This window comes from Balaenoptera musculus, chromosome 1 (genome assembly GCF_009873245.2).
Source record: "Balaenoptera musculus isolate JJ_BM4_2016_0621 chromosome 1, mBalMus1.pri.v3, whole genome shotgun sequence".
NCBI lineage: Eukaryota > Metazoa > Chordata > Mammalia > Artiodactyla > Balaenopteridae > Balaenoptera > Balaenoptera musculus.
In genome coordinates, this window is record NC_045785.1 from 88386797 (window position 1) to 88413921 (window position 27125).

General features: G+C 36.9%; 1 protein-coding gene across 3 annotated transcripts in view; it reads left to right on the plus strand.

Annotated features, from left to right (window-relative positions):
- Positions 1 to 22014, plus strand: part of RTCA (RNA 3'-terminal phosphate cyclase) — a 28693-nt gene extending 6679 nt beyond the window's left edge. For 2 of the 3 annotated variants that reach the window (XM_036873198.1, XM_036873191.1), the window contains exons 3-11: positions 1588 to 1731; positions 4167 to 4290; positions 7681 to 7739; positions 9186 to 9327; positions 9692 to 9816; positions 10749 to 10807; positions 16901 to 16995; positions 18159 to 18263; positions 21633 to 22014. In XM_036873198.1, coding sequence (XP_036729093.1) covers positions 1613 to 1731; positions 4167 to 4290; positions 7681 to 7739; positions 9186 to 9327; positions 9692 to 9816; positions 10749 to 10807; positions 16901 to 16995; positions 18159 to 18263; positions 21633 to 21734 — 930 coding nt within the window. In that variant the 5' untranslated portion in view covers positions 1588 to 1612 and the 3' untranslated portion in view covers positions 21735 to 22014. Of the gene's footprint in view, positions 1 to 1572; positions 1732 to 4166; positions 4291 to 7680; positions 7740 to 9185; positions 9328 to 9691; positions 9817 to 10748; positions 10808 to 16900; positions 16996 to 18158; positions 18264 to 21632 lie in introns of all 3 variants that reach the window. The other variant, XM_036873208.1, reaches the window with a different exon arrangement.
- Positions 22015 to 27125: the final 5111 nt, after the last annotated feature.

Genomic DNA, 27125 nt, shown 5'->3' on the forward strand with positions numbered 1-27125 from the left:
CGGGACTGGAGGGTGGAGAGCGGGCTGGGGGCTCGGGGCGGGGGACAGGCCATTGGGGGATGGGGGACGGGTCTTGGGGCTGGGAATCTGGAGCCCGGCGGTGATGCTGGGAAGATCCGCCGGCCCCAGGGTTGAGGACTCTGCAGCTGGGCCGCCCGGGCCGCGGGACGGTGTTCAGGGCTGGGCGGTTAGCCGTAGCCGGGCTTGTGTGCCCTTGAAAGTTTCAAGGGGCAAGTTCAGAAAATAGGCCCATGTTTTCTCTATTTGGCTAGAGTTGTCTCGTTTCCTAATGAGTTATCTTTTAAACGGTTTCCCCACCTCGTCGGGCATTCCAAGTACCCGGAGAGCTCGTAGCAGCGGGCAAGGTAGATCAGGGCAGAACAGGCTCTAGGGCCGGAGGAAACCCCACTTTTTAACCAGTGCATTTTCTGCTGCCGCACGTTTTAGTCTCATAAGGACCCTGAGATGTGTCATTCCAGCTTTCATTCAGACCTCTAGGAAGCTGTGGATACGACCAGGATTATCAGTTGTAGGAGAGGGGAAAATGTTGACAGTTGACCTTGTTTCTTCTGTCTGGGAAGCTAGGCATGCCACTATTTTAAGTGTCAGGTATATGCACCCGTTAGAAGAGGACCCAGGGGGAAGACAGACTGATTCCTTGTACTTGTATTTTGTATATATTTCATTCTAATGGATCAGCTATCTCTTAGTCTTTTATCCACATTCCATGTTGAAATTATTAAAAGGCAATTACTGATATGTGTGAACAGTAATTCTCTGTCACAGCAGTAGTTTGCAGTAACCCATTTCACCAATAGGGCAATTAATTCATTAAGGCTGTGTGAGGTATTTTATTAGTTTGCTAGGGCTGCCATAACAAAATACCACAGACTAGGTGGCCTAAACAACAGAAATTTATTTTTGCACAATTCTGGAGGCTGGAAGTCCAAGATCAAGATGGTGGTAGGGTTGGTTTCCTCTGAGGGCCATAAGGGAAGATTCTGTTTCAGGCCTCGCCCCTTGGCTTGGAGGTGACCCATCTCTTGCCCCCTCTTCCCATGCTCATCCCTCTGTGTATGTGCACCCCTGGTATGTCCTAATCTTCTCTTTTTGTAAGGACACCAGTGAGAGTGGGTTACAGCTCACTCTAACTGCCTCTTTTAACATAATCATCTCTTCAGAGGCCCTATTTCTAAATACAGTCCCATTGTGAGGTACTTCAACATATGAATTTTAGAGGAACACAGTTCAGCCCATGCAGGTATCATAGATTATTCAGTGAAATGCAAGTGAGACTGGTGGCACTTAGATAGTTTTATTAGTTTTCCTCTTTTGCGTACTTCTAATTTGCAACAGTATTATCAGCATATATGTTTATAGTTAAAATAACTGGTCTGGAAGGAACCCTTAAAATAATGCCTACCAGCAGGTAGCCTACGTGCATAAAAAGCCAAAAGGAAGCTCTGGCACTTACTATGGTTAGAGCTTGCTGTTTTCTTGCCATTGAAGTTTTGTAAATGTGTCATAAAAAGTGGGGATATAGGCAGTCTGAATGCACACGTTTTGATGCAGTATTATGACCTGAAGGCCTCAGCATTTATCTGGACTGGAAATGATTCGAGATTTCTGTGATGGGCAACTGGAGGGGGCAGAAATCGGCTCAACAGAAATAATGTTTACGCCAGAGAAGATCAAAGGTGGAGTCCACACAGCAGATACCAAGACAGCAGGGTATGTGTCACTTACATTCCATTTAAGTATGGGTTTCGGAATTAGACCTGGATGCACATGCAGGTACTACCACTTACTGGACAAGTGGCTTAACCTCTTTGAAGCTTTAGTTTCCTCACTTTTAAAATGGAGATCAAACACTTACCTTTTAGGGTTAGAGACTGTGTAAAGTTTCGGATACCTTATTGCTTCCTAATTGTAGCTATTGCTCTACCTATCTAGAATTTTCTCACATGTGTAGTATAACATATTTGTTTCTTTAGTTTTATTACTTAGAAAATGAATATCTGAAAACAACTGTAGTTTCATGCTCTATAGTGATAGTAGTCTTTGTGGTGTAGCATATTTAGTTCTTGGCTTACAGCAAATTATGAGCCATCTTCTACTTTTAGTCTAGGTATTTTTGTTATCTTTTAATAGATACTTACACAACCCTATTTAGAAGTTTTTATATATGATCTTGGCTTTTTCTCCCCATTGAAAACTGGATATTTAACAATTAAATTGAGCCTTTATCCCTTTCCAAGAATCCCTCCTTTTATTGATAAAACATGGAGAGCAATTTTTGTGTCTTCTGTGTTATTGGCTGATTGTTATTGTAAGCAGCATCCTTTTACCAAAATCCTATCCATTTGCTAGGAAATTTGATAAAGTAAGAAATAGTACTGTAAGCCCAATGCCAGTTTGTTTCAGAAATGACTGTTTCAAAAAATTATGATTTTTTTTTTAGCTTAAAATGTTTAGTGACGATTGAGATTTGAGTTATGATGTGAATAGAGTTCTGCTAAAAGGGGCTTGCTGCTAGGCCTAAGGTGAAGTTTGCCAAATGAGAACTTTCTTAAGGGGATTAAAGCATTTTGAGGTATCTTTCTAGTGAGCTTATTATTTTGGGCATTCTCTGGTACAAAATGGGGGAAAAAGTTATAGTTAATCAGCTATCTAAAAATTAACTAACACAGAATCATAGAATTTTGAAGCTACAGGAGAGAAGGTAGAAACCATGTGTTCCAACCCTTCCTCCACTTTGTGAATGAGAGAATGAAGACCCTCTGGTGTTAAGTGATTAACCAGAGGCGATAGAGTCAGGGTCAGAGCTAGAATTAGAATCTAGGCCTTCTGGCTTCTAATCCACTAGAACGTATGGGCAGTGAGTTTACAGTTGATAATCCAGCTCCATTCAGTAGACTCAAACAAGCTTGTTCCTAGTAAGAAAACACATCTTATTTATTTGAATTCTAACATTTTCACCCCTAACTGTGATTACAGTACCATGTGTGTTCTCATGTCTACCTTTGTCTTTGCAATTCCTTACTCTTCTAAAATAAAGGTTTTCTTTAGTCTTCTTAGAATCTGATTTTATTGAATGGAAGAGAGACACTTGAACTGTGTTGGGTTTCTCAGAGAATAAACAGAAGTTCAGTAGTTGTAAACCTATGGTTTATAGTAAACTGAACATTTCCTGAGCAAGGTTTTTTTCACTTGCTCCTAGGCTCAATTCCTGAGAACAGGGATTATATTGCATGCATTTTCTCTTACAGTGCCTAACACATTATACAGTCAATAAATATTTACTGAGTTAATGAAATGCATTATCAGTGATAGAGACTAATTCAGTACACATGCATCATTGCTATAAGAAAGTTAAGTAAAGGCTATCTTTTGGTATGTAGAGGCTATGTTGGACTCCTTTTCAAACTACAATCTATGTTTTAATATGATTGTTTTCCCTTGACTTTGGAGAAGGGAGATAACAGCTCATTTAGGAAATCTGACTGTTTCATTTTATAAAATGCTACATATTCTATAATTATTTCTTATGATTTCTCACATTATTTGACTATAAGGACCAAACAGAGGTGAGTTATGGTAAGGATTATCTCCTTAACAGTTTTCTCCATGGAAAATATTTGGCTATCAGTCTTTGTAAAACATTACTCTATCATTACCACAAATGCCACGATAGTAGGAACTGTGTCTTAATATCTGGAACGATGCCTTGTGCATGGTGGAGACTCAGATACAATCATTGGAATATTTCTAGACCTTGATGGTTTTGAATGCATTTTCATAAACTGTTACTTTTAAGAATCCTTTTATAAAAACGTAGAGATGCTTTAATTAAAATTTTTTTTTTTTTACTTCTCTGTAACATAAAGAAAAGTGTCAGAACTTACCTAAGATCACACAACTAATGTATTTAGTATTGGATTCAAACCCAGATTTGCTTATCATTTAAGGCCAGTTCCTTCTACTGCGAAATACTGATCGGATGTTATCATTCAGTCCCTGGAGTGTTGTTTAACTTTAAACTTGAGGGCGTGTGCCTGCCTTCTCAGTTGTCTGTGCTTCAGCTAACGGTGATATGTAGTAGTAATGTCTCGTTCTTGAGACTTTAAAAAGAAAACGCAGCTAAGCCTGTTCTGCCTTCTCCTTAGGAGTGTGTGCCTCTTGATGCAGGTCTCAATGCCCTGTGCTCTCTTCGCTGCTTGTCCATCAGAACTTCGTCTGAAAGGTGGAACTAATGCTGAAATGGCACCACAGATTGATTACACAGCCATGGTAAGGGCTTTTGTTGCTACTGATAAAACTAAGATGATCTCACATAGTCTTCTGAATCTCCATTCTCTATGTAAATATATCCTGAGTGTTTTTGTGTACATAGCTGTTTAATTTCTTAATGGTGTCTGGTTCTGTTGTGGGAGAGGATGATTATTTTAGATTGTGTGTTGTATCTTAGAACTGTGCTCATAGCGAATTCTTTAAAAAGCCTCAGTTATTATATACATTATATTACTTATAATGTATATATATTATATTGCTTATCATATAAGTCTGTTATTTTCTGAATACAGGGATCATGATTTGGAAGAAAAACTCAAAGTAAGAATTAAATGCTATGTTTGATAGGATTGGTGAGGATGTGGAGAAATTGGAATGCTTGCACACTGTTGATGGGAATGCAAAACGGTGCAACAACTATGGAAAACAGTATGGAGGTGCCTCAAAAAAATTAAAGATACAACTACGATACAATCCAGCAATCCCACTTCTAGGTATTATCCTAAAGAGTTGAAATCAGAATCTCCAAGAGATATTAGCATTCCCATGTTCATTGCAACACTATTCATAATAGCCAAGATGTGGAAACAACCTAAATGTCCATTGATGGATGAAAGGATAGAGAAAATGAGGGGGACTTCCCTGGTGGCGCAGTGGTTAAGAATCTGCTTGCCAATGCAGGGGACACGGGTTCGAGCCCTGGTCTGGGAAGATCCCACATGCCGCAGAGCAGTTAAACCCGTGTGCCACAACTACTGAGCCTGTGCTCTAGAGCCCGTGCTCCACAAGAGAAGCCACCGCAATGAGAAGCCCACGCACAGCAACGAAGAGTAGCCCCAGCTCTCCGCAACTAGAGAAAGCCCATGTGCAGCAACAAAGACTGAACGCAGCCAAAAATAAATAAAATAAATAAATTAAAAAAAAAAAATTTTTTTGTGACAACACAGTTGAACTTTGAGGACATTGTGCTAAGTGAAATGAGCCAGTCACATAAAGACAGTACTGGCATGATTCCACTTAATGTAAGATATCTAAAGTAGTCAAATTCATGGAATCAAAGAATGGAATGCTGGTTAGGGGAAGGGGGAAATTGGGGCGTTAATAATTATCGGACATACATTTTCAGTACAGTAAGATAAATGAGCTCTAGAGATCTGTTGTACACATTGTAACTATAGTCAACAATATTGTGTTGTACTCTTAAATCTCATGTTAAATATTCTTACCACAATAAAATAAAATTTTAAAAAATAATTAAATACCATGTTTTGACTATAAATTTTTAGAATGATAAAATTCAGTATTGGCATGCTTATACAACTAGTGGGAGAGAAAAGTGGTATCATCTTTTTTTCTCCAGGTTTATTGAGGTGTGGTTATTTATACTAAAATTCACCCTTTTTAGTGTACCGTTCTGTGATTTCTGATGTATGATTGTGAACCAGCCACCACAATCAAGATAGAGAATTACTGTAGAAAATTCTGTTATCCCTTTTTGTAGTCAATCCCACCCCTCCACCCCTGGCAATCAGTGATCTGTTTTCTCTCATAGTTCTGCCTTTTTTTCAGAAGTCATATAAAAGAATAATACTGTATATAGCCTGTTGAGTCTGTTTTCACTTACAATACATCTGGTTATGGGGGAGTAGGATGGAGGAGGGATGGATTGGTAGTTTGGGATTAGTAGGTGCAAACTATTATATAACAGAATGAATAAACAACAAGGTCCTACTGTGATAGACCATAATGGAAAAGAATATGAAAAAGAATGCATATATATGTATAACTGAATCATTTTTTAAAATAAATAAATAAATAAATTTATTTATTTATTTATTTATTTTTGCCTCCTTGGGTCTTCGTTGCTCCACGCAGGCTTTCTCTAGTTGCGGCGAGCAGGGGCTACTCTTTGTTGTGGTGTGCAGGCTTCTCATTGCGGTGGCTTCTCTTGTAGTGGAGAATGGGCTCTAGGCCCGCGGGCTTCCGTGGTTGTGGCACGTGGGCTCAGTAGATGTGGCTTGCGGGCTCTAGAGCACAGGCGCAGTAGTTGTGGTACACGGGCTTTGTTGCTCTGCGGCATGTGGGATCTTCCCGGACCAGGGTTCAAACCCTTGTCCCCTGCATTGGCAGGCAGATTCTTAACCACTGCGCCACCAGGGAAGTCCCATAACTGCATCATTTTGCTGTATACTAGAAATTAACACAACACTGTAAATCAACTATAATAAAATAAATTTTAAAAAATACGTCTGAGAGTCATCCATGTTGCTTGTATCAGCAATAAAAGCTAAGTAGTGTTCTATTATATGGATGTTTATCAGTACCAGTTTATCCATTCATCAGTTGAAGGGCATTTGGACTGTTTCCAGTTTTGGGCAAGTATGAGTAAAGCCACTATAAACACATACAGTTTTTTCTGTCTGAACATAAGTTTTTATTTGTCTTGGGTAAATACCTACAGAGGGGTTGCTCAGTTGTAATCGTAAGTTTATGTCTAACTTTATTGAGAAACTGCCAAATTGTTTTGGCATACAACGTGGCTGCATTGTTTTGCATTTTCACCAGCACTGTAGGAGAGTTTCAGCTCTTCTTCATCCTCCCCAGCGCTTGATAGTCTCAGATTTCAGTTAAAAATTTTTTTGCCTTTTTAATAGGTGGTACAGTCTTTTAAAATTCAGTTTGATAGGATGTATAATGAAAGTTAAAGTTAGTCCCTCTTCGCCTAGTAATTCCACTTCAAGGAAATGACCCTAATTAAATATTGCGAAATGCAGCAAAAGATAATGTTAAAGGTACTGGAGCAGAGCATTATATACTATAATTATTGTTATATAATATATATAATTATATAATAATGAAAACTTGGACAGTGGTTAGGTAAATTATGCTAGAATGCCATGAAGTCATTCAAATATTTTTTAGGAGGAATTTTATAATGTTGGGAAAATGCTTTTGTTTATAATGTTAAATGGGAAAAAATGTATAAAACGTTGTATATGCAGTGAGATTTCAACTATATAAAAAAAAATTGAGAACGCAGAATGGAGTGCTATTCAACACCCCCTAATTTCTTACGGTACATTATATTGAGAAGGTTAGGAAATACTGGTCTCTGGAGTTAAAAACTGCTAGGATCAAGTATCCTGAGTTCTGATTTTTTTTTTTTCATTAGATAGAGTTGCACAGCTCTGATTAATTAAATGTTAAACTCTTAATTTTAGCTACATGTCAGTTATTTTATTTGAAAAATAGAACTAGCCTACACATTTTTATATCACTGTTTATCCATGGTGCCTCATTACTACTTCAGTGCAGAGCACTTTTGTTCACTAAATATACTTGTTGACACTGAATATTGGTGATTAAAGTAACCACAAACTGATTTTTCAGGTTTTCAAGCCAATTGTTGAAAAATTCGGTTTCACATTTAATTGTGACATTAAAATGAGGTAAGTTACTTATTTCTTAACCCTTTGACCCACTACTTGTGCTAAAAATAGTGGAAAAGTTAGATCTTGGAGAACTGTCACTCCGTAACCCACTTAATACATATCTTATAGAAAATAATAGTACTTCGTGGCTTAAAAACAATAAGCAGCAGAGGCATGGGGACTTGAAAGGGAATTGCTACACTGAGGCACCTTCATATCTAGAATTATCCATGCTCACCACAGACAGAATGCTCACTGTATGCAGACAACTGGAATGGGCACTGCAGGGTCGTAAAAGGGATTCTCTTCTACAGAGCAACCAGAATTATTTTTCTAAGAGACACGTTGGGCATTCAGGTTATTTCTCTGTAAGGCTTCCCTTCCCTCTGTAAGGCCACATAATAAAAAGGCCATATTTCTTGGTGTGGCATTTAAGTGATTTGCAGTCTTATTCCAATTTACTTTTCTAGCTTTATTCTCCCTCCCCTCCATATATTCTAACTACATGATTGCTGCCATTCCCTAAACATACTTTGTGCCTTCAGACATCCATATCTTTGTTCATGTTTTTCTTCCCCTGCTCTCCTAAAAACTGGAAATCCTACATTTTCTGAAAATGACACTTGTAATTTCTTATGTGAATTGTCAGTGATTGTGCCTCAGTTGGAGTTCCTATTTACATCTGTCTTGTAGTCCTCCTTACAGCCTGGCTTGTGTCCTAGTAGATTATATGTGGAGCCCCATCTTGCCAGGTGGGGAGTTCTTTGTGAATAAGAGCATTGTCATTCTCATCTGTGTGTTCTCAGCATCTCTGTAGAATAAGTGACACTAAATATTTGAGTTAAAATTTTATTAGTGGTTCAGCTACTAAATATTCATCATATATTTATTGAGCACCTACCATGTGCCAGACATTGTTTTAGGCACTGGAATATAGCAGGAACAAAATAGACCAAGCTCCTACCATTAAGTAGTTTAAGTCTAAAACAGCACTGTTGAATAGAACTTTCTGTACTGAGGGAAATGTTCCCTATCTGTCCAGGATGGTAGTCACTTGATACATATGACTATTGAGCACTTGAAATGTGGCTAGTAGGATTGGGGAGCTAAGTTTTGAATTTTATTAAATTTAAATTTAAATAGAGAATTCCCAGGTGGTCCAGTGGTTAGGACTCTGTACTTTCACTGCTGAGGGCATGGGTTCAATCCCTGGTCAGGGAACTAAGATCCTGCAAGCTGTGTGGCCTAAATAAATAAATAAATAGATTAATTAATTAATATTTATTCATTCACATGTAGCTTGAGTCTACCATATTGGACAACACAGATCTAAAACATTATTTGGAAGTTTCAAACATGAATTATGTAGTTGGATATCACTCATATGTTATTTTATTGTAAATATTGAGCTTTTTTTTTGTCGTGCAATCATTTTATTTGAGTATTTATGATACTTTTTCATAGGGGCTACTACCCAAAAGGAGGTGGTGAAGTGATTATCCGAATGTCACCAGTTAAACAGTTGAACCCGATAAATTTAACTGACCGTGGCTCTGTGACTAAGATATATGGAAGAGCTTTTGTTGCTGGTGTTTTGCCATTTAAAGTAAGTTATCTAATTCACTTTACTGTATACTTGAAACTAACACAACATTGTAAATCAACTATACTCCAATAAAAATTTAAAAAATAAAGTAATAAAAAATAAAGTTGTCTAGATGATCTTAGAAGTGTATGCATGTCTTGATAAGTATTATATCATCTAAATTTTGAAATTGAAAGAACTTAATTTTTAAATAAATCTTTTCATTAAAAATTTTTCTTAAAATTCTGTGTTCTCTACTGTTGAAAATTGTGTTTTTATATGATGCATGTAAAAGTTATTAATTATATGTCTTTGAAGGCTTGAAAGCAATTGTCAAAATAATCATTAATTTATTTTACTCTATTTTTTTGTCTTGCCAAAATAGGTAGCAAAAGATATGGCAGCGGCAGCTGTAAGATGCATCAGAAAGGAAATTAGGGATCTGTATGTTAACATCCAGCCTGTTCAGGAACCTAAAGACCAAGCTTTTGGCAATGGAAATGGAATAATGTGAGCCAATATACTTTTTCCTAGATGTTGGTTGAGAGAGCCCTGAAATAATTATTCTATTTTAATTAAAGATTTGTCTTTTTTTGTTTGTTTAAATTTGTAGTTTTAAGAAGATATATTTTTAAGGGCATTCCTACCTAAAACAACAGTATGATGAATTATGATGATTATTTTATTCTGAATTTTTTTTTCTGAGGATGGTTTACCTTTTATTACATTATAAGAGCCTTTTTGTTTATATAGCGAACTTAAATGTTTAAGCTAATCGGAAGTTAGCCTTTGAAGATGATCCTAACAGAAATATTTCCAGTTGCTTTTCTGTATCTCAAATGTGAAATCAGTTTACAAGTAAATATTAGTTACGGCGAAGATCTATTTAACAAAGAAATATAGTATATTAATCCATTTAGTAGTTATTGATTTAAGTGTTATAAAAATGCTTTAATTAATATTTTTGAAGAATAAAAGTATCTTTTGTGGATATTTAAATTTAAGCTCTCTTTTCCAGATTTTCTATTAAATGGTTTAAAGTAAATGCATTTTCTTTGTATGATAGTACTATCTAAAAACTATAAAACAAAACCAAACATCTCTGTAGAAGGACCTTTTCATTTAAGATAATGAGTGCAGTATGCCTTTGAAATGGTACCACTTAGTGCTGAAGACAAGACTTCTGGGAGGGCCATTCCTTACCTGTGAGTGGATTAGAATCTAGTGTGACTTCTTGTCCAAAGTGCTGAAAGATACTCATACCCTGGTGAAGATGGAGAATGCCAATCATGCTGCTCTCTGTATGAAGACTTTCACTTTTGTATTATACTAGCCAGATCTAATTCTGCTTATTTAATAGTCACTGTTCTCCTGTGTTATATTTGCATGTAATTTTGGAACATTTATAGCATAGATAGTAATACTTTTTTTTCCCTATATAGCATTATTGCTGAGACGTCCACTGGCTGTTTGTTTGCTGGATCATCGCTTGGTAAACGAGGTATAGCTAAATGAAGGGGGTCCACTGTTCCCAGTGCTAGTGTACAATTCTTTAATTATCTGTCAGGATTAGGATGTTGTAGAATGATGGATAACAAGTTTGAAAGGATATGGTTAACTGATTCTATTTTAGAGTCAATTAAATTTTCAGTCTTTCCCCCAACTTTATACTTTTAAAATTTTCAAACTTATAGAAAAGTTGAATGATTAGTGAATATCCGTACACTGTTTGCCTAGATTCACTGGTTATGAACATTTAGCTACATGTTGTGTGTGTTTCTGAACCATCTCTATGCAAGTTGCGGGTACCAAGTCTCACCCCTGAATACTGCAGCGTGTCCATCCAAAGAATAACATCTGCGTAATCACGTTACCATTTTTATACCCAAAGAATCTGTCTATTATATATGTATATATTTTTTAAGATTTTTTTTTTGATGTGGACCATTTTAAAGTCTCTATTGAATTTGTTACAGTATTGCTTCTGTTTATATTTTTTGGCTTTTTGGCGGTGAGGCATGTGGGATCTTAGCTCCCTGACCAGGGATTGATCCCGCACCTCCTGCATTGGAAGGTGAAGTCTTAACCACTGGACTACCAGGGAAGTTCCCTGTCTATTATATTCAGACATAACCAGATGCCTCCAAAATATTCTTTAGAGCAATATGGTGTTTTTTGTTTGCTTGCTTGTTTGTTTTTGAGCACACACAGCATTTGGTTGTCATGTCTGTTTAGTTTTTTTTTTTTAAACCACAGAATAGTCTCTTCACCTTTTTTTTCCTTTCATGAAATTTACATTTTGAAAAGTCCAGGCCATTTTCTCATAGGATTTTCCACAGTTTGAATTTGCCTGATTATCTCATGATTAGATTTATTCAGGTTAAACATTTTTAGTAAGAATATTACACAGGTGATTTTGTGTGCATTCTATTGTATCACATCAGGGTGCACGTAATGTCAGTATGCCCTTTATCAGTACAGCTGACTGATCACTTGGTTAAGGTGGTGTTCTCCAGGTCTGTCTGCTATAAACGCTCCTTATTTATTTATTTATCTACCTACCTATCTACCTACCTATCTGTCTGTCTGTCTGCCTGTCTATCTACCATGCTTCGCAGCATGTGGGATCTCAGTTCCTCGACCAGGGATTGAACCCGTGCCCCTTGCAGTAGAAGCGTGGAGTTCTAACCACTGGACCACCAGGGAATTCCCCCTTTTCCCTTTATAATTAATAAATACTCTGGGATAATACTTTGACACCATCTGATTATCCTATCTCAATACAACTTTCATCCAGTGGTTTTAGCATCTGTTGATGGTTCTTCCCTGCATCAGTTATTACAGTGTTGATTTCAAAATACTGAATGTTTTTGTGAAAGGGAAATTTCTGTAGTATGTGGTATATTTGGGAGAGTAGATACATGTATGCATCTTTTGGTTAGTATTTAAAGTTACTTTTGCCATTGAGGCAACTTCTAATTGAACTTTTCACTGTTTGTGTGGCAGTTGATTGCTTTATTCCTACTTTGTAGCATCTTTAAAAAGATGCTTACCCTCGCTATGCCATTTAACCACATTATTACTGCTGAATACAAAAAAACCAGGTAATTTTAGTCTACTCAGTTGGTTGATCTAGATACAGTTGGGCGTCAAATCTAACCAGTGTAATAGAATAGGTAAAATCAACACCTTTGGTTGACTGGACATAAATGAATTCTGTTTAAAACCGTGCTGTTCAGTGTGTGGTTGGCGGACAGGTAGCATATTGGCATCATCTGGGAGTTTGCTGGAAATACCGATTTTGGGGCCCACCTCATGTATCAGATTAGAATCTCTGAGAGTGGGGCCCAGGAATCTGTTTGAACAAGCTCTCTAAGGTATTATAAAATTTGAGAAATAGTGATCAAAAGCATATATTTAGTGTATACTCATTACTTGTTAGGTGCAGTGAGGAATCAACACGGATCAGTGAGCCACTACATGCAATATCTTTAAGTCTTGAGAGGGCAAAGATAATGCAAAATATAAAGCAGAGACTAGGGCCCTATGTTACAAGTAGTAAGTGCTTGGCAGGCATTGGGTGGAATGTGAGTTCAGTTTGTTTGTATTATCGTTGGGTACCAAGATGTGCCAGGTACTATGTATGAAGGATTCAGAAGTAAGAGCCACCATTTCTGCCTCCTGGCTTAGTCTGGCAGAGGAGACAGACCAGTGCTGTGGTTGTTCTATCCCCAGGGCACCATAGGAGCACAGGAGAAGAAGAGCTCATTCTTTGGGGGCTGATTGACCTCCAATCTGTCTTGTGCCATTCAGTGATCCTCCAGTGGGTTCTGTAGATAAGTAGAAGTTAGCCAGATAGAAAAGTGAGAGCTAAGGAAGAAGGACAAAGGAAAGTGCTGACATAAAAGTGTAGTTCTGTGTTTAGGCAACTAGAACCATAGGTGATGAGTACAGGATCTGGGTCAATGCAGAGAATGAGGTTAGAGAGGTCAACAGATTTTTGAAGGGCTTTATAGGCCGTATAAAGGAGTTTGGGTTTCATCCTGAAAACATAAAGATTTTAAGGAGGGATGTAATTCCAGGTCTTTGGAAGTAAGTCTGATAGCTGTGTAGAGGATTAGAGGAAAACCATAGTGGAGGCAGGAAGACAAGAGTCTGTTACAGCAATTCAGGTCAGAAATGGTGAGGACCTACACCAAGGAATGCAGGGACTGAGTCTAGAGAGATGAGTACTGATATAAAGGTATTTAGGAGGGTGAATAGACAATTTGGTGATCAGCTGGAAATGGGGGGTGAGAGATGCAGTGTAATGACCTTCTAGATTTCTAACTTGGGTAACTGGAAATACTTAAAACTTGTGAATATGGGAGGTCGTTAGTTTGCCAGGGTAGATGATAGTTTTGGATATGTTGCATTGACATCATAAATGGTCCGTTACTCTGTTATGAGCAATACTTGGAATTAACTTTACTGCCAGCCCTGAAAAACTTTCTTTCCTAATATTCCATAAACATTTTTTTTCACTTTGTCATATGAGACAGTTTTTACTTTGAAGTTGTCTTTGGACAACGCTCATGTAGAATGCACAGTACTTATTTTTAGACTTATAGTGGTAGGAGGGAATAGAGGATAGAGCAGCATACTTACTGAGGTTGCCTGACTCCTTCTGGTGCCTGCCCTTGTTTCCTGTCAGGCAGTTAAGTCAAAGGAGATGTCATTAGCAAATGCAAAGACCTTGGGGTCTTCTCTCTTAGTCTAGGTAGTCTATATATTAAGCATCTCAGAGAATGTGATGGATCCCAATATCCAGATCCCCTTTTTATTTCAGATTTAAATTAACTAGAAAATTACTAGACTCTGAATCCTAATGTTTAAGCGTTATTATCGGAAGCAACATTGGCTGGTTGTGCACACCACCATATGTATTAGAAGCAGTAAGTTGTAACTAGTCATGCTTTTGTCATTGTCTCAGTTACTAAAACTATTTTGACCTTAGTTTCCTTATCTATTGAGTGAGAGAGTTAGCCTGAAGAATCTCTGAAATCCTTCCAGTTATAACATTCTTTAATCCTGTTGCAAAGGTGAGGTTTGTTTGTGTGTTTTTTTTTTTGAGGGAATCTTGCAGTTTTAGATGGAGGCAGTGCATTATAACAGAGAGCACTAAACTGAGAGCAAGAAGACCTAAGTTTTGGTCCTATGTCTGTCATTATCTTACATGGTGACTCTGGGCTTTCCTTATCTGAAAAATGAGATTGGACCATTATCTATGTATAAGAATCCCTTCCAACTTTATATGATTGCTGTATGGACAGAATGTATTTGTCTTTACATTGTTGAATATCTGTGTATTCGTTGATTTCTCACCTTCCAGTTAGTGTTCTTTACTATGGGACAAATCAATTTGCTAAGATGAATTATACCTCTGGTTTATCAATCCTGTTTTTTTATGTATGGAAACTGCCTAGCTTGTAGTAAGCACTTTTTTTCCTCCTTCAGTATATGTGGTAATTCATGGCCTCTCTCTGATGCTATAATCAGTCCTCTAGCTTTCTCTGTTCAGCCTGATAACTATTTTATAGTTTTGTCCTTTTAATAAGCTAGAAGAAACCCCAAATCATTGAATATTCATTTTGATTTGTTATAAACCATCAAAATTGAGACCGTTTTAAGAAGCCTCTAGAATATCAGAAGAGTATTTGTCAGAAAAGCCTTAAGTTTTCAGAAGAAACTAGGATTTTGCTCTTTTGTTTTGAACATAATACTAATAAGAAAAATTCTCATATTTACTTGATTTTGTTCAGTTGCCACAGACCGCTAGTAATATGTGGTAATTATGTTAGATCCATTCATACCATTATTCGCTCTCAAGGCGGCTGGGTAGGAAGGAATGTGAATGGCTCTGAGAAGTACTTTGCCCCTAGGCAGAGAAACCTTGAGAAACCTTAGTGTGTCTACTGCTCTCTGATACTATTGATACAAAGCCAGGAATTCCTTCCTTCTCCTTCGCATCTTCCATGCAAATTTTAGCCATTCTTCAAGGTCTCACCTAAGTCCTTCATGCTCCATGAAACCTTCTCAAGTTATTCTAGAACCTGTAATTTCCTTTTCTGAAATCTCATTGGATATATAGTTTATACCATAGAGATTAGCAGTTACTTATCCTCAAATACTCTTATATATGAGTATTTTCTGATGTCTCCTTAGCAAAGGAACCAGTTTCTATCACTTAGTATGGTACACACATAGTAGGTACTCCATATTAACTATTTTTCTTAATAGCTTATTATGAACCAGTCTTGGTAATAGAAGCTTTATAAATATTATCTCTAATTTTAACAAGTTTGCAACTTAGGTATTATCATCTCCGTCTCCATCTAGAAGAAGGAATGGAAAAGGCAGAGTGGTTTACCCAAGAAGTCAAGATTCATACATATTCCAAACCATTTCATTCAGTCATGTAATGAAATGGTTTGGAATATGTATGAATCTTGCCTGATTGATGTTGTGAAGATAGTTTAATTTGTTATATTATTATAATAATTGCTGTAAGGGAAAAAATGGTTAAAATTTGATTTCCCCTTTTCTGGTAAATTTTATCAAGACATGCATATAGTCAAGTGAATTTCCAAATATAAAATAAAATAAAAAATAACCACATTCTTATTTTTCAAAGGACATTTTCATTTGTAGCCAAGGGTTAATTTAGTTTAAAGTAAATAAAAAGAGTCATTTGACATTCCACTACTTCTGATGGACTTATTTTGTATTCAGCATTGTACCAAATATTTGTGGTATGTGTAGAGAAGTAGGAAGTAGAACATGGGAATAAATTTTCTGACTTATTTTCAAAATTAGGTGATACCGGGAAATTCCTTGGTGGTCCAGTGGTTAGGACTCAGTGCTCTCACTGCCAGGGGGCAGGTTCAATCCCTGGTCGGGATACTAAGTTGCTGTGAGCTGCGTGGCACAGTAAATAAATAAATAAATAAATAAATAGTTGAAATTTTGAAGGAATAAAACTTTATAATATTTGATCTGAGAATTTTTATCTGTTCTTCCTTAGATGAAAATTATCTGACTTAAAAAAAAATCCTTTAATTCTAATGCAATCGGCTGCCGACTAATTGTAACATATATGAATTACAAATTTAAAATTTTGAAATCAAGGTGTAGTGTTATAGGGTCATAACTTAGTTGTAAATTGGTTTTATAGTTAGTACTTCTTTTTTTTTTGTTCTTTGGCCGCACCGTGTGGCATTCGGGATCTTACTTCTCCGACCAGGGATAGAACCCATGCCCCCTGCAGTGGAAGCACGGAGTCTTAACCACTGGACCTCCAGGGAAGTCCCCCTATAATTAGTACTTCTTAAACAGGGCCAAAGCAGCCTGTTTTTTCTTCCACTTGTGCATTTAATAAAATATTTGCATATGCTTAGCTCTCGGAAGATTAAATATACATGAAGATCTTATCCTAAAGGTTGCATTGGGTGAGTTCAGAGGCCTAAAAGCTATTACACCAGTGCTAACTGGGATATATTGAACTTTTTGCCTCTTAGTAATTAATTTAGTTTTTTTTACATTGTGCCTGTTGTAGGTGTTAATGCAGACAAGGTTGGAATTGAAGCTGCTGAAATGCTGTTAGCAAATCTTAGACATGGCGGTGCTGTGGATGAGTATCTGCAAGACCAGGTAATGACACTTTTAGGATAAAAACCTTCAAGCCTATTAGATTCAAATACTGGGCAATTAGATTGAATGTAAATTTTAGTCATTGACTTTCAGACACTGATTGGTATGTCCTAGTTCAATCCATTTTTTAGGTATTATTCTGGAATGTATATACCATAAATTTCAGTTCTCATCTTACTTGACCTGGCTACAGCATTTGGCACAATCGAGCACTCCTTCCTTCTTGAAATGCTTTCTTCGCTTGCTTTCTGAAATACTGTTATTATCTTTGTATCTCGCTAGCCATACATTCTAGTCTCTTTGCCAGTTTGTTATTGTTGTTTGCCTCTTCTCAACTTCTAAATTTTGGAGAGCCCTTGGGCTTAGGCTCACACCTCTTTTGTTTATCTGTATTCAGTCCCTCAGTTATTTTGTACAGTCTCATGGCTTTAGTACCATCTGTATGCTGACAGCTCCTAAATTTATATCACTAGCCCAGACCTTTCTCCTTAACTGCATGCTCATTATATTTCTTATGCCTGTCAGCGTCTCTGCTTGGATGTGTCATACACCTCTCAAACTTAACATATCTACTCACATTGAGAAGTGCTAGTGAGTATTTCCAAATAAAATCTTTTTATGGTGCACTGTCTTGATAAGATTTTCCTTTCTACCCTAGTTTTTTCTCCTTAATAGCAAATCAGATGTCTATGTTTAGAAATGTATTACTCAAGATTTCTTGACCAGTTTCTTAAGACAGTTTTCCTTATTTCTAGTCTCTTCCTTCTTACTAGTCTACACTCCAGTAGTTCTGTATTAGTGTATTTATTTATGTGTTAAAATGTTGTAATTCTAGAGTATGGAAGAAAGTTTCATATTATATGTAATAGCTTGCAAAGATAGTTGGTCTGATTAAATTTATTAACCTTCTATATTCTGAAACATTAATTTTAAAAATCTATATTGAGATCTGCTACTAAGCATTTCTGTGCTACACCACAGACTTTTGGTAACACAGGTTTTGTATCATCTTAAGACTTTTGGAAACCTAAAGAAATAGAAATTCTTTTTTAGCTATGTTGATTTCTAGTATCAATAGTATTTTCATATGGAAAGCAGTAGAATTTTAACCCCAAATATTAGTAAATGTGTGAGAGTTTTCTTCTTGGATCTTTTTTTAATAGCTGATCATTTTCATGGCATTAGCCAGTGGAATTTCCAGAATAAAAACAGGACCAGTTACACTCCATACCCAAACGGCTATACATTTTGCTGAACAACTAGCAAAGGTGAGTATTCATCAGAAAGAGTAATTGATTTTCATTTTGGCCAATTTGGAGTCACATTTTAATCAACAGAAAACTTAATAGTAATTGTAATTGCTGTCATTCGGTGAATACTTCCTACGTGGCAGACACTGAGCTCACTCAGCAGTGAAGCTGAGTTGTCTCACTCTGCATGACCATTTTAGGTGGCCATTTATTATTAATCCCATTTTACTTATGAGTCTAGTGAGGCAGAGGAATTAATTGCTCAAGATAGTTTCTTAGTGGCAGGACTGAGCTTTGAGCAAACTGGGAAAGCATACATCTAAGCTCATGTGTGGTAGGTACTGCCTTTCTGTAAGTGAAGATGTTTTAATGGGAACTGTAAAATCAAATCACAAGGGATTTGCAGTGGGCTATAAACTTAAATTATTTATATAAAAATTTTAAATGTTTTATTTTATTTTCTTGTGATTTTATTGGGGTAGACTAGAGTATTTGCTGGACTTCTAACATTTACCAGTCCTTTCAGCTTCAGAAAAGTAGATTTATAATTTTTTTTTTTTAATTTGGCTGCACTGCACGGCTTGTGGGATATTAGTTCCCCGACTAGGGATCGAACCCCGGGCCCTGGCAGTGAAAGCGCTGAGTCTTAACCACTGGACCACCAGGGAATTCCCTAGATTTATAATTTTTAGTGAAAAAGGATTTAACATTGAATAAACTCATATTTATACCTTTTCTACAGGATTCTTAACTTAAAAAATGTGACATGTGTATTTCATCTGAAACTAATTTCTTTATAGAAAATTTAGAAAATAGAGGAAAAAAGCTGTCCCTAATTCCCCCTTGCCAGTAAAACCACTCTTGACGTTTAGGTATTCTCCTCCTCTCCTAAAATTGTTTCTCTTTGCATTTTTTTGCAGTTAATGCATACAGCTTCATTTCTTGCTTTTTTCAGTAATGTGTGGCATATTTCCATTTTGCCGTAGTCTTTATAATGTAATTTTATAAAATAATATAAAATTTATAACTCAGAATTTTATGAAGGAAGGTGCTGACCTTAAGCATTTTAAAAAGTTATAAAAATAATGTACAGTAGTATTAAGAAATTAAGCATTACAGAGGTGTACCAAGTGCAAAGCCACGGTTGCCGTACTCCTAACGTGTTATTTGTATGATTCTTAATAATATGTACTTTTTTTTTTGTTACTAGAAAGGATAGGTAGATTTTGGTTAAATTGTGGGAAAAGGCTTGATAGGAGGCAAAGGCAAATTGTATTTGACGTCAAAAGATAGTTAATTGTATTTTTTATTATTCTACTTATGCTGTATTTTGTAACTACTATTTGTCTCCCCATGTAGACTGTGATCTTCTTGATAGCAGAGGCAAGGCTGTATTCATTCTTTTCTCTTTTTTTTTAATAAATTTATTTAATTATTTTTTTTTTTTTTTTTTAATGTTTACCTTTTATAGCTACTTTATTTATTTATTTTATTTTATTTTTTGGCTGTGTTGGGTCTTCGGTTCATGCGAGGGCCTTCTCTAGTTGAGGCAAGTGGGGGCCACTCTTCATCGCGGTGCGGGGACCGCTCTTCATCGCGGTGCGCGGGCCTCTCACCATCGCGGCCCCTCCCGTCGCGGGGCACAGGCTCCAGACGCGCAGGCTCAGCAGTTGTGGCTCACGGGCCCAGCCGCTCCGCGGCATGTGGGATCCTCCCAGACCAGGGCTCGAACCCGCGTCCCCTGCATTAGCAGGCAGACCCTCAACCACTGCGCCACCAGGGAAGCCCTATTTAATTATTTTTTGCTGCATTGGGTCTTCGTTGCTGCATGCGGGCTTTTTCTAGTTGCGGTGAGCAGGGGCTACTCTTCATTGCAGTACGCAGGCTTCTCATTGCGGTGGCTTCTCTTGTTGTGGAGCATGGGCTCTAGGCGCGTGGGCTTCAGTGGTTGTAGCATGCAGGCTCAGTAGTTGTGGCTCGTGAGCTCTAGAGCACAGGCTCAGTAGTTGTGGCACATGGGCTTAGTTGGTCCACGGCATGTGGGATCTTCCCGGACCAGGGATCGAACCTGTGTCCCCTGCATTGGCAGGCAGATTCTTAACCACTGTGCCACCACAGAAGCCCTGTATTCATTCTTACAGTACTTTGCACATAGTAGACACTCACATGTTATTTGAAGTGAATACACAGTGGAAAGTGCCGTGAACTGGAATTTCTAGCTCTGGTTTCTTGTTCAGCTTTGTTGTGTTTTAACTCAGTGATTTGGGGCAAAGGTGCTTCATCAGTCTGTGTCTCAGTGCAGATAATTCATCAGTAAGGTCAGAGAGTGTGCTGTAGTCCCTATGGCTCCTTCCAACTCTAAATTTTCGTAGTTTTCAGTAAGTTTATATATATAGGCTAGAAATGATTTCCATAATTGTTACCTGTGTTTCATATTTATATAGTACTTATAATTTGAGAAAAATATATATACTAATAAATTGTCTATCTAGCTCAGAATTCAGAGTCAGTGTTTATTCATTCAACATTAATTTTCAGTGTCCAGTGTGTCAGCGCACTGCCACATAATACTGAAACTGGAATAATTTGTAAATATTACAGTTCAACAGGACCTTGGAGTAGTGGTTTTCAAATTGTATTTCAGAGAATCAAAAGGTTTTAGGCATACTTGAAATCCCTTTGTCACAAATTCAGTCAGCCTACTCAGTTGTTTTGATTTTAATTCAGTTTTCTTAGAATGAATACATTTGCTTTTTAAAAAATCATGTTTCCACAACATAATGATAGAGGTCAAATGTTTCAAAGCCAAACTTGAATTAGTTAAGTGAAAAATACAATGTTAAGCCCAATAAAGATCAATGAAGATGTTAATTGTTACCTCCCTCTACCTTTCTGCTCTGAACTAGGTATTTTAAATAGTATATTTAGGGAATTAAATTAGCAAGAAAATTTGAGGGAATTAAAGGGTATTTCGATACTTGACAAGATAAAAGAAGTATAAATGCTTCAGTGCCATGTTTTAGAAAAATTTTAGGAAGTAGGTAGGGGAGATGCATTATTATTAACAGTTGAGGTTTTAAAATTTATATTTGCTTAAGCTGTACTCCTGGGGGGTTCTGATTCAGTGGGTATGGAGTAGGGCCCAGGCTGTATATTCTGACAGAACTCCACACGTATGTATACCCCTGAACACGGACCATGCTTCTGGAACAGAATATTTTATATCTAGGCCATTGAATTTCTCATGAGTCATTTGATATTTGTATCTCTAGCTTCTTCAATAAAATGAGTTTGGTATTAACTACTGCCTATTTAAGCGGGAGTTGTGGGCTCGTCCCTCTATCGCTTTTCATATTATTTATATACTAAATGCTCTTCTGGTTTCAGGCTAAATTTACTGTGAAGAAATCAGAGGATGAAGAAGATGCTTCTAAAGACGCTTACATTATTGAGTGCCAAGGAATTGGGATGACAAATCCAAATCTATAGGGTATTTGCCTTTTAAATGATACCTCAATGATGTATTGCACTAATCATTTCATAAATATTATAGAACAATGAATAAGCAGTAACTTATTAAAGGACCTGACTTAAATTTGGAGATGAAGTACAGAAAGTTCTATATTTGCTGAGAATGCTTCGTCCTATTAATCTCACTTTGACTGTATTCTGAGATAGATAGGGACAGTGAAATTTAAGAGTTGGTGAATATGTATGATAGCTGATTTCAGTATTAAAGTATTGAAATAAAATATTCTTTTCACCTGAAGTGTGTTTTTTTTTTTTGATATAGTATATTAAGTTATGGATGTAGATTTGATCTGTAATTTGTGTATAATTCTAATCACTACTAGAATCTCATGTAAAATTTAATGAGACAACTTTGTACACATGTACTTGCTGTGTCAACAATAACATTTAATAAGCATTGTCTCATTATATGTATCTTCTTTCTAGTGGGTATTTGGTAGATATTGATTTTGAATCTGTTGAATATGTTGTGAAAGCTAAACAATGAGAATTGCAAAATTTCAACCCTAGTAAATTTGGCCAAATCAGCCCCAGGTATGTTTTTGTTTGGCTTATAGTATTAAAAAAATAATTGCCTTTAGAACAGAATGCTTTTCATTACTCTCTATTGTCTTACACCTAGCCTGTTCCACATTTAGATTATTTCCTGGTCCCTGTAGGCAGTTGAGGTTGTGACTCAAATGAAACTAGTTTTATGTAACAGCTAAATATGCCGTACTGTAATATAGTGAGGAATTCATTCAGACTTAGTTCTGTCTTGGACTTAATCTGGTAATGATTAAAACGTAGTACAAGATTGGGATTGACATATATACACTAATATGTATAAAATAGTTAACTAATAAGAACCTGATATATAAAAAAATAAAATTAAATTAAAAAATTAAAAAAAAACAAAAACAAACAAAAAAAAACATAGTACAAGATACAGATCCAGAGGATGATATTATAAAACATTCAGAAAGTGCAGAATTAGTCTGTATAAAAAGGTGTAATGAAAAAAACTACTCCATGTACATAATCGTAATTCTTGTCAGTGATTTCTGTGGCCTTGGACAGTTGAGTTCAATTTGTTTTAAATATGATGATGATAGTATTGCTTGCTATTTGTATTTTCAGGGAGTAAATTTATAAGTTAATTTCTATAACACATAAGGCATGAAATGTCTTTCTATTTTAGAGTCAAACTACACTTTTAGTATAGCTGTTGGAGGGGCTGTGATAAGTTTGGGGGTTTTAAGACCAGTGATGATATCTGCTGCTTCTGATGAGGTGTGTGGCAGTGTTAACAAGGTAGGTTGGAATGCAGAGATTGGGAATTTCGGAGCAAGAGATTTAAGGGCAACAGTGTACATGATGGGTTTATGATTAATCTTGGCTTGGGTGTGTCACTACTGTTAGTCTCAGTTTGGGTAAAATAAAGGGACTACTGCAAAGAAATTTTTGTGAAGTTCTAGAAAAAGATGTTTATTTTCCTCAAACAAAATTGTACTTCTGTTCCTACTTCTATATCTGAAATTGTATTGATATTTCAGTATGCGTCTTCATTTTTTAATAACGACCTAATCCAAGTAATTCTGTTGATTGGACCCTATGTGCACAATGGGTACATTTAATATTTTGATATTCTTTAAAAATATTCTTTAGTGACTTTCAAGTAGGGGTATTCATACCACTTGAGTTTCACAAAGCCTTCCCATGAATTTCAAGTTTTCAGATGTCAGTAGTTTTTAGAGAATATGTTTCCAAATTTCTCTACTTAAATATGTACTTCTTTCTAAAATAGAGTTGCCTGCAGTCAAAGTAGAACTTTGCAGTTTCTCCTTTTTACCTTCTCTTTCACAATCTCCATTTTTCCTCTTTACAAAAGGAAAGTTTATTTTTTACCCAGCCTAATTTTCCTATGGTGTATTCCCCTGGAATATAAGAAAATCTCAAAGGCACCAAATAAAGGGACAATCTGAAATATTAGTCTCTGAAAAGTCTTCTCAAACTAAGAGATAAACCTGGACCTTATTATATATATTTGCATGATTTTAAGTAGGGAGATGAAAGCTCCAATGTTTACTTTCCACGGATCAACATGACACCTTTAAATAAAGCTTATTTTTCTGATTATTAGGAGAAACATTTTCAGTAGCTTTGCCGAAAGGCTACTAGAAAATTTAAATCTTTTTTTAAAAAATTTATTTTATTTTATTTTATTTTTGACTGCGTTGGGTCTTTGTTGCTGTGCACGGGCTTTTCTCTGGTTGCAGCGAGCAGGGGCTACTCTTCGTTGTGGTGTGCGGGCTTCTCATTGCGGTAGCTTCTCTTGTTGCGGAGCATGGGCTTCTAGGCTTGCAGGCTTCAGTAGTTGTGGCACGTGGGCTTCAGCAGTTGTGGCTCACGGTCTCTAGAGTGCAGGCTCAGTAGTTGTGGTGCACGGGCTTAGCTGCTCCGCGGCATGTGGGATCTTCCCGGACCAGGGCTCGAACCTGTGTCCCCTGCATTGGCAGGTGGATTCTTAACCACTGTGCCACCAGGGAGGCCCGAAATCTATTTTTTTTTAAACTTTGGTAGATTACTGCTTAGTAAGAATTATGAGTTACTTCTCTGCTATCTGTTCACCCCTACCATGTGGAGTGTGTTGTAGCTTCTATAATCTATATTATTAATATTTTGTAAATAATACACACAACAATTATATATTTTTAAGCCTCACACTTGCTAACCTTTTTGTTATTGATTTCCATTGAGCTCTATCTTATCCCAGTAATTAACATTATCTGTCCATAGATACATGATCTAATTTTTTAAAAAAGAACATCAATCTCATTAAGAGATATATTTCATTTTTTTCTTTTTTTTTTTCCCCCTATTTTTTGGCCACAGTGCGGGGCATGCAGGATCTTAGTTCCCCTACCAGGGATCGAACCCATGCCCCCTGCAATGGAAGTGCGGCATCTTAACCACTGCACCGCCAGGGAAGTCCCAAGAGACGTATTTCCATAAATTTTACTTTTATATTTAGTGGTATATCAAAACATATATATGTTTGTTATGCTCCATTGTATAATAATGCTGATAGTAATTTATCAAGCCAGAAGAAATTTAAAAAAATTTTAAGAGTCTTGTGTTCACTGAAAATTTTAAAACAATGTAAATTAAAATACATATTTTTATTGCAGAGAAATATAACAAGGTGAACTTTTAAGCATAAAAATATAAAATTGTGGGGGAAGGGAATATTTTTTTTTTAATGGAGATGGTAGATATTAAACAGCTATGGTTTTTAGAGTCTAGTGGATAAATTTGAGAGTGATGGAATAGTTTTATTTTAAAATGACAATATTTATAACATTGATTGCCTTCTTTCCTAGAACTGTGGAAACTTATGATGAAAAATTTTGAATCCCAGATCTGTTTAAACAGTATTTTTTTGTGTGTCCGTGAGGATGTTTCCGGAGGAGATTAGCAGTTGAATTGGTGAACTGAGTAAAGCAGATTGCCCTCCCAAATGTAGGTGTACTTCCTATAATCCTTTGAGGGCCTGAATAGAACAAAGAGGTAGAGGAAGGTTGAATTTGCCCTTTGCCTGATTGCTGGAGCTGGGGCATCAGTTTTTCCCTGCCCTTTGTGCTCCCGATTCCCAGGCCTTCAGACTCAGACTAGAACCTACACCATTGGCTCTCTGGCTCTCAGGCCTTTGAACAACACTTCTGGCCTTCCTGGGTCCCCAGTTTGCAGATGTGGGACTTCTCAGCCTCCATAATCACATGAGCCAATACCCTGTAAGTCTCTCTCTGTCTGTCTATATGTTTTTCTGTATATCTTTCTCCTATTGGTTCTGTTTCTTTGGAGACCCCCTGACTAATACAAGTGATTTTATCAGAACCTACAACTTTGAAGGAGGGGCTCTCTGGGACTGATCATATCTCCCAAGAAGGGGTACTCTTTAGCTGGTTATCAGACCTCAGGAGCATTGTGGTTGGTACTCAGACTTTTAAAGGAGGGGGATGCGACCTGGCAGGTGCTTAGGCGGTTCAGGTGGTACGGCCCAACAGGTGAGGGAACACAGCGGAACTAATATCCTTACTGCCAAGGGAGCATAGCAGGGTATGTGGCAGGGCCAGCTGAAGAAAGCTTGGTTGGAGCCATAGCTGGCGACTGCTGTTGTTGCTGCTGCTGGAGCGTCCCTGACAGGAGCTGAAAGCAGGAAGGGTCCTTTCTTCTCTTTCCAAGTTCCACCTTGGGCTTCCCTTTTGCAGAATCTAACCAGAAACCAATTGGCAAGAGAGTCTGGAAGTTTTAGTTTATACACCCAAACATCATGAACAGTCTTGAAAGGTGTGCTTGGAGCTGAGAGACAGTGAATAGCTATAGCAGAATCTATTTTTTTTTGGTAGTTCAATATCCACTTACGTGTTTCTATCTTACAACAATAACATTCTTTGCTTTTGCTTCACATGATGCAACTGTCCTTTTTACAAACAAAGATACTTCCGTCCTCTTCTTCAAAAGAAACCTAAAGTCCCAACAGTCACCATAGCCATCTCTGGGGGATGTTATTATCTGTTTTAATCAATCCCAACTAAATAAATAATCTGTAGCATACAGACCAAATTGTAAAGTTAATCACCAGTAATAGTCCTGATAGAAAATAAAGAGGGACAATGAAGGGGAAGGAAAAAATAAGTAAATATATATTAATATATACATAAGGAGGAAGGAAGAAAATTTGCATAACTGCTGCAGTTCTGTGCACTCATATCTGCTATAAATTCTCTGTTTTCTTTACCCTCAGCTGGCACCACAGCCAGTCAGCGTTCTTTTCCTGATGGAGGCAATCCAAAACTTCACTCCCAAAGGGTCTAAATCTTAGTGGTCTGTGTGTGTTTTTTTTTAACATGGGCAAATAAAACAAGGCTTTATTTCTAATATCTAAAAAAAGTATTCTAATATAGCATTATTTCAGGAAGTAAACCCACATGTATTTTTCTATATTTTTATATCATTGTATAATTTGAAAACATCTAAATACCCTAAATCTGTTCTTAGTGGTCTGTCTTTAATGTGTTGCTGTAGTTTTGCCTTAACTTGTACCACCAGATTTGAGAGAACTCAGAGAATGCCTTGGTCTCTGGACATAGTCCCCCTGGACTGTTATAGCAGCTACTCAGTTTACCCTTAGTAACTGGGAGCAATTGCCCCAGGAAAAGCAATGATCTCTTCTTTGTTATTTCAATAGCATGAGAAGCTCAACGTAGCCAGTGGAAGTCTTATCTTCCAGTTCATTGGAGGTATTGTCATGATCCCTGGTGGGAGCAGTCTGCCTTTGGGAATTAAAACCTCTAAACCAAGAGCAAT